The 11,557-nt window shown below is 51.2% G+C and overlaps 1 protein-coding gene across 1 annotated transcript in view; it reads right to left on the bottom strand.

Moving 5' to 3' along the window:
- Nucleotides 1–11,557, bottom strand: part of LOC147647224 (uncharacterized) — a 188,401-nt gene that overhangs the window by 147,200 nt on the left and 29,644 nt on the right. Inside the window, 1 exon segment of the mRNA XM_086872440.1 lies at nt 1,118–1,124. Coding sequence (XP_086728566.1) covers nt 1,118–1,124 — 7 coding nt within the window.

The following is an 11,557-nucleotide window of genomic DNA, read 5'->3' as shown; positions in this document are numbered from 1 at the left end:
CCAAGGAGTCACACAAGGCTTTGGAACTCTCAGCCTTCTTTCCCCCAAGTTCCTGCTTTCTGGACATTGACAGTAGAGAACCTTGCTTGTTTCTACAACTAGAATAAAGGTCCAAGATGGAACAAGCCTTGCTGGTTTTAGTCAGAAGCATCAGTGACCAAAAGTTGTACTTCCTTTGGTTTGGTCACATCTTTGTTCCTTCTCAGTGTTCAGGCTGGGCTGTGGGGTGTCCTCATTTGCTGCATTTTCTGAGTTCCTCTTGGATCCCTTGAGCAATAGGTTGTGCCCTCGGAGGATCCTTTGTGCTCCTTGGTGACCCAGGAGAACCTTCCAGGCAGTTTTTGGGGGAGCTGCTGCTGTGATGTCACAGGAACGTTGCCGTGTCCTTGTGGTGTTCCCGTTGCTGTGGGGCACAGAGGCCTCAGTGTCAGAGCGGCTCTGGGCACCTGCTCATTGCCTGAGGATCCTCCTGCCCGAGGCATTCTCAGCAGCCAGCCCAGCCCCTGACGGGTGTCCTTCTGTCCTGGCAGGGGGACAGACAGTCTGCAGACGTGTGCAGCACAGGCAAAATGATCCAGCAAGTGGTTGCTGCAGTTTGCACTCTGCACTCTGTGGCTTCTGATGGGTATTTTTTAACCCACTGGGCCCCTAAGTCGAGGATTTCCCCAGGTGCACCATATGTGCCTTTGGGATTGCTGTGGGCTTTCTGTTCTTCCTTTGGAACAGAGGTGATTTTGAATGAAAATTGCCATTAAGATGCCATTTATTTGGGAAAGCTCCTGCCAACAACTTCTTAAAGAAGGGGTTGTTTGTAGCCAGCAGGGTGTGCACAGCATTTGGAATAGAGCCTGGGGGGGTTCTGTTCCCCAAGAGGAGAGTCTGTGGCAGTGAACCCTGGCATTCCTCCCTCTGTTTGCTGATCCAGCCAAAAACTGGACACAGCCTTGTATTTTGTGCTGTTCTCTCACTTGCTGTGTGATCCAAAAGGACTGTGGCTCCAGGAGGGAAGTTGTGAAAGCAAAATGCTCTCTTGGCATTGACTTGTTGTGTGGGATTTTCCAGCAGAGGCAGCTTTTTCTCCTAACAGCATCTGGTTCAGGTGAAGGTCACCTCACACATGGATACTGGGAAGCTCCTTCTTCAGTGAGCAGGAAAGGAACCTTTGGTGTTCAGAGATCCCAGTTGTTCCCTTTCAACACCATCATGAGCCCAGTAAGCTCCAGTATGATCCTTGTCACAAGGCAGCACTCCCAGGATGGTCCCAGTTGCCTCTGGCTAGATCAACCCAGTCAGTCCCAGTATGATGCCATTGGCTCCCAGCATGCTCCCAGTTGCTCCCAGTCACCCCCAGTATGGGGGATGATGTGCATGGTGTGTTCCCAGTCACTCTCAGATACTCCCAGTATGAGTCCAGTCACTCCCAGTATGATCCAAAATTGGATTGCTGGGAGGCCTCATGGAATCCTGGAGACCATTGTGACACTCCAGGGCCCCATGGAACCGTGGTGACACCAGGTTGGCTGGGAGTGTTGATGTGCTGCAGGGTAGGAGGGCTCTGCACAGGGAGCTGGACAGGCTGGATCCAGGGCCCAAACCCAACAAGGTGGGGTTTAACAAGTCCAAGTGCCGGGTCCTGCACTTTGGCCCCAACAACCCCTGCAGTGCTACAGGCTGGGGACAGAGTGGCTGGACAGCAGCCAGGCAGAAAGGGAGCTGGGGCACTGATGGACAGCGGGCTGGGCATGAGCCAGCAGTGTGCCCAGGTGGCCAAGGAGGCCAATGGCTCCTGGCCTGGATCAGGAGCAGTGTGGCCAGCAGGAGCAGGGCAGGGATTCCTCCCCTCTACTCTGCACTGGTTGGGCAGCACCTCGAGTGCTGTGTCCAGTTCTGGGCCCCCAATTTAGGAAGGCCATGGATGGGCTGGAGCGTGTCCAGAGAAGGGCAACAAGGCTGGTGAGGGGTCTGGAGCACAAGTCCTGTAAGTGATAGTAAAAGGTCTCAAAATGTTAGAAAATTCGGGGACTTAGAAAGGAAGTTAGGTTTGGAAAGGCCTTGGAAAAGTAGGCCCTGGGAAATGTTAGGCCTTGTACTTGCTAAAGATCAGGTCAAACTGCACCTGTGTAGTCAGTAGATGATCATGATACAATTGTTAGATGTGATTAGATATAATTATTGTTTAATGAACATGAGGAACAATGTTAGGGGGCTGGGGGGTATCACGAGAAATCCATGCTTGGGTAAAAACAATGCTTACAATAGAACAATGTAAGTTTAATAATTAATATGTGAGTTATATAATGATAGAGTATAAAAGATGTTCAGTCCAAAACCAAGATGGGTCAGATTTGGGTATATGTACCCCTGACACCCAGATCTCTTAATAAAGCACCTGCATATGATCATTTGCGATTATGTCTGTTCCTGAATGCTAACCATTTCATCAGATTTTACCGGAATTTTGTGCAATATTAGTAAAATTTTATGGAATTTTTGTGGAATTTTGCAGGATATTGAGGGCATTTTGTGGGATGTTTCTGGAATTTGGTAGGATTTTGAAAATATTTAGGTTTTTTTTTAATTTTTCAGCAATTTTGTGAAATTTTGCTGGAATTTAATGGGATTTTGAGAAAATTTAAGTAATTTTAAGGGATTTTTCTTGAATTTTCGGGGATTATCTTGAAATTTGAGGGATTTTTATTGAATTTTGTGGGATGTTGAGAAAATGTAAACATTTTTCTGGGATTTTTCTGGAATTTTGTGGGATTTTTTTGGAATGTTGTGGAATTCTCTGGACTTTTGTGGGATTTTGAAGAGACTTGAAAAATTTTGAGGGATTTTTCTGGGATTTTGTGGAAATTTGTTGAGATTTTGTGGGATGTTTCTAGAATATTGTGGGATTTTACAGGAATTTTGTGGGATATTGAGATTTTGTGGGATGTTTATGAAAATTTGTGGGATTTTGAAAAAAATTAAATAATTTTGTTAGACTTTTCTAAGACTTTGAGGGGTTTTGAGGAGATATGAAGAATTTTGAGTTATTTTTCGAGACTGTGTGGAAATTTGTGAAGATTTTGTGGGATGTTTCGGGAATTTTGAGGGATTTTTCCTGGAAAATTTGTGGGATATTGAGGAGACTTGAAAAGTTTTGAGGGATTTTTCTTAAATATGGGGAATTTGAGGAGATTTTGTGGGATTTTTCTGGAATTTGGTAGCGTTTTGAGAAGATTTAGGGCATTTTGTGGGATTTTTTCACTATTTTGTGATGCTTTTCAAGAATTTTGTGGGATTTTGAGAAAATTTAAAGAATTTTATGGGATGTTTCAGGATTTTTTTGGGATATTGAGGAGACTTGAAGAATTTTGAGGAATTTTTCCTAGATTGTATGGGAATTGGAAAAGATTTTGTGGGATGTTTCTGGAATTCTGTGGGATGTTTCTGGAATTTTGTGGGATTTTTGTGGAATTTTGAAGGATTTTGAGGAGACATGAAGAATTTTGGGGGATTTTTCGTAGATTGTGTGGAAATTTGTAAAGATTTTGTGGGATGTTTCTGGAATTTAGTAGTGTTTTGAGAAGGTTTAGGGAATTTTGAGGGTTTTTTCACAATTTCGTGATGCTTTTCTGGAATTTTGTGGGATTTTGAGACATGTAAAGAATTTTGTGGGACGTTTCTGGAATTTCTTGTGTTTTTTTGGAATGTTGTGGAATATTCTGGAATTTGGTGAGAAATTGTGGATACTTGAAGAATTTTGCGAAGATTTCCTTAGATTGTGTTTGAATTTGTAAAGATTCTGTGGGAAGTTTCTGGAATTTGGTAGGGTTTTGAGTAGATTTTTCTGGAATTTTGTGGGATGTTTGTGGAATTTGGTAGGGTTTTGAGAAGATTTAGAGAGTTTGTTAGGATGATTGTAGTATTTTGTGGTATTTTTCTGGAATTTTGAGGGATGATTCTGGAATTTTGAGGGATTTTGAGGAGACTTGAAGAATTTTGAAAGATTTTTCTTAGATTGTATGAAAATTGGAGGAGATTTTGTGGGATGTTTGTGGAATTTCGAGGGCTGTTTGTGGAATTTTCTGGGATTTTGTGGGATTTTGAGAAGACTTGAAGAATTTTGAAAGATTTTTCTTAGATTGTGTGGAAATTTGTGGAGTTTTTGTGGGACGTTTCTGGAATTTGGTAGGGTTTTAAGAAGATTTAGGGAAATTTTTGGGATGTTTCTGGAATTTTGTGGGATTTTTGTGGAATTTTGTGGGATATTGGGGAGACTTGAAGAATTTAGAGGGATTTTTCTCAGATTTTGTAGAAATTTGTGGACATTCTGTGGGATGTTTCTGGATTTCGTAGGGTTTTGAGAATTTTCAAGAAATTCTGTGGGGTTTTCTTTAATTTTGAGGGATTTTGAGGACATAGGAACAATTTTGTGGGATTTTGGAGGTGCGCCTACAACTCCCGTGATGCTCCGCGGCACCTTTAAACCGTATTATACCGGCGCCTACAGCTCCCATCATCCCCCGCAGCCCACAGATTCCCTGTTACAGCCCCCCGAGTGCCCGCTCGGACCCTGAAGGGTCCCCAGATTTCCCCCCCTTGATCCCCAAGTGTCCCCCTGACCCCGAACTGTCCCACAGAATCCCTAAATGCCCCTCCAAGTGCACACTCGATTCCCCTAAGTGTCCTCCAGACCCCCAAGTTCTCTCTAAATTCCCTCCCCAGACACAAAGCTGCCCCAAATGTTCCCCAGAAAAGTCTCCATGGATCCCAAAGTGGTCCCTTTTACCCTGTCTGAGAATAATTTCAAAATTATGATTAACGGGCTAAAAATAGGAGTAATTGGCATAAAGAGGGAGAAATAGAGGTCAGTTAATTAATGAAGGGAATTGTGGTACTTAGAGCCAGAGAACAATAATGTTTTTTGTTCCTGAAAAGGTATCAATTCTTTTATATAAATGCAAAAACAAGGTTATAAGAATACAGAATAATATTATTATAAAAAGTAAAATTTTATTTTTATAAATTAATTAGATTTTAATGATAAACAAAAATTGATAAATGTTCTCAATGTTTTGGGATGTCAGTCCCAGGTGGGCGATGTCAGACATGCTGAGGCTCGGGGTGAGGAGCAGGTTGTCCAAACAGGGGCAGCCCACAAGGGGCTCATTCTTCTCCCTGACCAGACCTCCTCAGGAGACATTCAGCATCAGGATTGTAAAGAGTAAATCGTGACCTCCTGATCAGTACACAAAGATGTTTTACAATTTGAACAGTAGAATGTTGTCACCGTAAGGGGCCTTCTTTGTTAATATAGCTCATGTTGTGTCATGTTTGGTAAATACCAATGTTGTTGTAACAGCCTTGTTAATGCCACCTGGCCTTGTCTATTGCCTCTGCTGCTCCCGGCACCCCCCATGGCACCGATGACAGCACCCAGTGTGTAGATGAGCCCAACTCCCATGGGGGGTAGCACCCAGTGGGATTAACATTCAAAGACCCCTAGAATCAGCGAGCCAGGGCACAAACCGGACTCCAAACTACACCGAGGAGCAAGGGTTAGGGTTAGGGTTAGGACATTGAGCAGCTGACTGATGTTCCAGACCTTGTCACCATAACTAAATAACATTTGCTCTCCACGACTACCCAAGATTTACAGTAAACCAGAGTCCTTCTAGAGACTCTCCTGAAGGCAGAATCCCCATCTCTGCCATGTGGCAAAGCTGAACATCTCCTCCTCTGGGTCATCCATTGGGAGCAGCAGTGGTTGAGCTTCCCCCACCTAGAGCTGCCCTCAATAAAGGCATTAAAAAGGAGCTGCTCTCCTTGCCTGTTCTTTTCAGAAGGACTGACCCCGTGGCAGAGTGACCCACGCTGCAGCACTGTGAGGGGCTGTTCCCCATGGGATGGACTCAGCTTGGAGAAGTTCCTGGAGAAGTCTCCGGTGGGAGAGAGCCCAGGGTGCAGCAGGGGAACGACTCCTGTCCCTGAGCAGCGGGAAAAGCCCCGGGGGATGGAGTGACCATGGCCCCATTCCCTGTGTCCCTGCACTGCCGGGGGAGGAGGCACAGCTGGGAGGAGGGAGGGGTGGGGGAAGCTGGTTTTAAGGGTCTTCCTTTACTTCTCATGATCCTGCTCTGAGTTTTTGGAGTTTTCTGCCAGAAATCTCTCTCCTCCCCCACTCATCCACAGGGGTTTGGGGCAGTTTTCCCTTTTTTGGGGGAAATCCGAGCGATGCACTGAGGCACCTAATTAGCGCTGGGAGAAGTGAGGCTCCAGGGCTTCCCGCTGAGCCGGAGCCACCGAACACCCAGGGCAGGGAAAGGCGGGCCGGGAGATGCGGAGAACTTTGTTTGTGTTCGGAGCTCAATGGCGGCTCGGGCCGGGCCCGTTCCAGGCCTGTTCCTCATCTCCGCCCTTCCCCTCACACAGCCCGGGGCGGGCCCTGAGAGCGCGGGGCGGGGCTGTGCCGTGTGCAGAGCCCGCCGCTGGCTGCGATTGGCTGCTGCTGCCGTCACTCATGATTCTGGCGCGCGCTGATTGGGCAGAGCGGGGACAAGCCCGGCCCCGCTGGCGCCCCCAGGGCGGCCGTGGGGCAGGAGAGCCGCCATTGCCGGAGCGTCTGTGCGGGCCCGGCAGCGGCGGCAGCGGCCGGAGCCCGGTGAGGCGGCGGCGGAGCTCGGAGGCGGCCCCGGCCATCGAAGGTGGGAGCCGCGCTCGGTTCTGCGGGGGCTCGGGGCTCGCTGCGGGCCCGGGAGGGGGCGGCGGGGGGCTGTGGCGGGTGGCTTGTGCCGTGGCCGGCCCGTGTTGGCCCTGGCGTGAGGGCGCTGCGGGAGCGGCTGCCCGCGGTCTCCTTCCCGCTGGGGCCTCGGCAGGAGCCGGTGCCGGAGCAGCGCTGGCTCGTCCCGCTTCGTGTCGGTAGCCCGGAGGTGGCTGCGCTGTGCCCGGGGCTGGGCGGGAAAATTCCCGGCGCCAGAGGTTTGTGTGGCCAAAGGAGGCAGAGGAGCGGTGTGAGAGTGACTTTATTGCTGCCCAAAGGGAGAGGCCGTGGGGCATTTGCCGTGCGCTCTCTCCAGCTGCTGCAGGACGCGGCCTCGTTTTTGTCCTGATTTTCCCGGCCGCGTGTCCCTGTCCCTTTCCCCACTGGCGGAGGTGCTTGGAAGGTTCAGACTTCCCCATCTGCCTCCTGCATGTCCCGGTTAATATGTACCCCCCACTTTTGTATAACATCCGATATTGATGGCTCTGTTAAGTCTTTGTTCTTCTGGAAGTTCAGGAATTTAGCGGGACTTTGTCAGAGCAGCGGTCCTTGTCAATTGGTAACATTTTCTGAAACGGAGGCTTTCTCCCATTGCTTCCTTATGTGCAAGTCCCTGGCCCTATCTGCAAGCAGATTCACTCATTGGCTCTGTTTTTTTCTTCCTGGGTGTTCTTTGATTTTGGGATTGCTCTCGGTGCCCTCATTCTCTGTCCTTTTGTAGCCGTTTGTGGCTCAGGAGGCCTGGCTGCCCCCTGCATCCCCTTGCTCAGCTGCTGAATGAGCTGCACTCAGCAAGGTGCCGTGCATGGTGAAAAGGTGAGAGTTGCTGTAGAACATAAGAGGAGAAACTGCATTCGTTTAACCCATGGTCTGCCAGGCAAACATGGAGATGTGTTCCATTCCCATCTGTTCATGTTTGGACCAGTACACGGGCTGCTTTCTTATTTCCTTGTTATCTGTTTCACCACTTTTCCTTTGTGATCTATTTGCCAACAACATCATTTAACTTTCCACAAGCTGCCTCCTTTTCCTGCTAAAAGATAACCTGACCCCATCCCATGGTGAAATGTTGTGTTCCTCATCTGGGTGGATTGGTTGGGAAGAAAGTCTGGAACTGGAGCTGTCTGGTTGGGTATTATTTTGAGGACATCATGTAATCTAATTATACCATGGAAATGATAAATTAGTTCTCTGGCTCCTGATATGAATTTGTTAGGGTTCCCAGGGCCTGGTCCGTGGTGGTGCAGGATTTGTTCTGGTGGTCATTCATCTTTTCCCCATTTTTGGGTGCTCCCTCTGGGCAGGGCTGCATCAATTTTGGGCTTTTATCTAATTAAATCAGCACATACTTGGATTCCCAACTGAATTCCCTTAACTTGGGGTAGCAACAAAATCCAGAGCTGTAATTCACCCTAGATAACATAGAAAGTGAGAGCACAAGTTCAGGTGGGGAGTGGGATGATTCTCCCCCATTTTTTATAGTGAAATTTTCACAACCTTGTCCATTTGCAGTTTTCCTTTTCAACTTAACCAATTTCTGCTGCAGAGTCAGATATCCTCACCATGGGCTCTGCCTTTAGCTGTGCAAATTCCATCTGTGCCCCCAGGCAGAGCTTGGGGTGAGGGGCAGAGGAATTCAGCCCAATTCCTCCCCCAGGCAGGAACACCCTGGTACATTGTCCAGGCTTTGCCCCAGGGGTGTTAATTTGCATTTCTAAAGCTCCTGTCCTGGCTGCCTGGAATGAAGCTTCTCTTCCAGGGCAGCCATGGGATGACTCACATGGAGCCCCCCCCCACCTTACAATTTTCTTTTCTTTTTTTTTTTTAAGACAATTTTCTATTAACTATTTACCTTTTAAAGGGCCGCATTTCAAGGTCTTCTGGTTTTCAAAATGCAGCTTAAAGGTGAACATGGAAAAACCCATACCATAATTTTGTCATCACTAAGAGCCATGCACAAACATAAAAACAAAAATTAGAAAGCAATCAAGTATTTTCTTTTTCTTCTCTGACTAAAAACTGATTCTCACACCCCTGTCCCAAACAGAACTGACAACAGAAAAGTAGAATTATTACGAAAAATTCTTCTAATGGTGTAATCCATTCACTGAAACTGTGAAAAGCAAAAACTCTCCAACAATGTCTCCAGAGAAATAAGGCATGACTTGATTCTGAACAGAATCATTTCAACCACACATAGTCTGCATGTGCAGAGAAAATCATTCCATGACATGGGAGTTTTACTAGATGTTTCCTAAACTTTATTCAGTCTGAACCCATAGAAATTCATTGGTTTAGTGTTCATTGTTTCCAAGGTGTGGAGTTCTTAGTGTTTGGTTTCCTGTTGCACCCGGATTTCTGTGTCTCTGATGTGAATTAGGTCTGCACTCCTGGATTTCCTGCTCAGCCTTTTCCAGACCCCCTTGGATCCCCATTCCTGGGCCCTGGGACCCCCCCCGCATCTCCTTCCCCAGCTCCGGGACCCCCTGCAGCCCCTTCTCCTGCACCAACAGCGCCCTGCACCCCCTTTCCCGGGGATCCTCCCCTGGCAGCCCCTGGATCCCCCGGTTCCGTCAGCCCGGGGACCCCCGGAGCCCCATTCCCGGCCATCCCGGGGCACCGCACCCCCAGGCCTCCCTTTCCAGGGAAAGCCGAGCTGGGCACGGGGCTCTCCAGCCGCTCTGGCATTTCTGATCACCCAAAGGAGAGGGAGAGAGCAGCAGAGAGAGAGAGAAGGAGATTGGGAATCGGGGCTCGGGCTCCCAGCGGCCGCTCCTGCTCCGCCGGGGCTGGGGAGCCGCAGCCGCAGGAAAAATGGGATCCGCGGATGCCGGGGCTTCCCCCGCTTTGGGCCGAAGCCGACGGGTTCCAGGCAGAGTTTGGGCGCAGGGCCCGGGAGTTCAGCCCAGTTTGTCCCGGGGGTCCCGCAGTGCGCGGCCGAGGAGGGTCCCGGGGGATCCCGGGAGGGGATCCAGGGGAATTCCCTGGAATTGCCCCGTCCCCTCCCCCCGCGCTCCCGCGGGCACTTTCGCTTCCGCCTTGGCCGCCCTGCGCCGCCGGGATCTGCCCGGCGACCGGTGACGTCACTGCAGCCTCGGGCTGCCACTGGCGGGCAGCAAAGAGCGGCGCCAATGGCGGGGCCGGAGGCGGCTCTGGGGGCGGGGCCGGAGCTGTGGGCGGGGCCGCAGCGGAGCAGCGCGATGGCTCCAGCGCTGGGGCCGGGGGCGCTCCCGGGGGGCGGCGAGAGGTGAGGGGGACCCCGGCACCGGGACTCTTTGATCGCCCATTCCGGAGCGCCGAGGGGCTCCTAAACCCCCATTCCTGGCCGCCGCCATTCCACCGAACCCCCATTCCCGGCCGTGGGTCCCACCCTGCACCCCCTTATCCGGCACCAGGAACGCCTGCACCCCTTTCCCGGCCATCCCGCCTCCCGCAGCCCCCAGAGCCCCCTTCTCCTTGACCCATTTAGCCCCCGGACCCCTATTCCTGCCTCTCCCAGCAGCCAGCCCCTCCTTTCCTCAGCACTCAGGACACCCGGGACCCCTATTCCCAGCCATCCCGCTTTCCCTGCCCTGTCCTGGCAATGGGGACAGCGGGGACCCTTGGAGCTCCCTTTCCTGGGTACAGGAACGCCCTGAACTCCAGCCATGCCACATCTAGCCAGCCCTAGCCTCCCCTCTTGTCACTCCTGGCATCCCCAAATGCCCTTCCCGGCTCTCCCCGTCCCCCCTTTCCTTCAGCCGTGACCCCCCCGATCCCAAATCTCCAAATGTCCCCTCAGTTCTCCTCTCCCTGCGTTCCCTGCACGCGGCGCTGTCGGAGCCCAGCCCGGGCTTCCCGCAGTCCATGTCCATGGGGTCCCTGGCTGGGATCCCCTTCCAGCGCCGCCGCAGCGAGCGGGGCCGGGCGGAGCCGAGCCGGGATCTTGGGATAGCCAGGGCTGGGATATTGGGATAGCCAGGGCTGGGATATTGGGATAGCCAGGGCTGGGATACTGGGATAGCCAGGGCTGGGATATTTGGATAGCCAGAGCTGGGATTTTGGGATAGCCAGGGCTGGGATATTGGGATAGCCAGAGCTGGGATATTGGGATAGCCAGGGCTGGGATATTGGGATAGCCAGGGCTGGGATATTGGGATAGCCAGGGCTGGGATATTGGGATAGCCAGGGCTGGGATATTGGGATAGCCAGAGCTGGGATATTGGGATAGCCAGGGCTGGGATATTGGGATAGCCAGGGCTGGGATATTGGGATAGCCAGGGCTGGGATATTGGGATAGCCAGGGCCGGGATATTGGGATAGCCAGAGCTGGGATATTGGGATAGCCAGGGCTCGGATATTGGGATAGCCAGGGCCGGGATATTGGGATAGCCAGAGCTGGGATATTGGGATAGCCAGGGCTGGGATATTGGGATAGCCAGGGCTGGGATCTTGGGATAGCCAGGGCTGGGATATTGGGATAGCCAGGGCCGGGATATTGGGATAGCCAGGGCTGGGATATTGGGATAGCCAGGGCTGGGATATTGGGATAGCCAGGGCCGGCACAAGGAGCGGCACCGGCACGGGGCCAGCGGGGAGCTGCAGATGCTGCAGCAGCGGCACAGCCAGAGCGGGGCTGAGCGGGGGGAGCCGGGGCTGGGGGATCTGTGGGGCTGCGATGGCAACTGTGGCACCGCCACGGGGATCCCTGAGATCCAGGCTGAGGGATTAACAAATTCCCTGGCTCACAGCTGCAGGGAATGTCTCCGGAAATATGTCAGATATGGGCGGGAGGCGCTGGAGTGTAAAGGTGGGGAGGGCAGAATTCCC

This window comes from Cyanistes caeruleus, unplaced genomic scaffold (assembly GCF_971803275.1).
Source record: "Cyanistes caeruleus unplaced genomic scaffold, bCyaCae1.hap1.1 HAP1_SCAFFOLD_65, whole genome shotgun sequence".
Classification (NCBI taxonomy): domain Eukaryota; kingdom Metazoa; phylum Chordata; class Aves; order Passeriformes; family Paridae; genus Cyanistes; species Cyanistes caeruleus.
The sequence above is the reverse complement of the archived record's forward strand: the minus strand, read 5'-3'. Positions and strand labels throughout refer to the sequence as shown.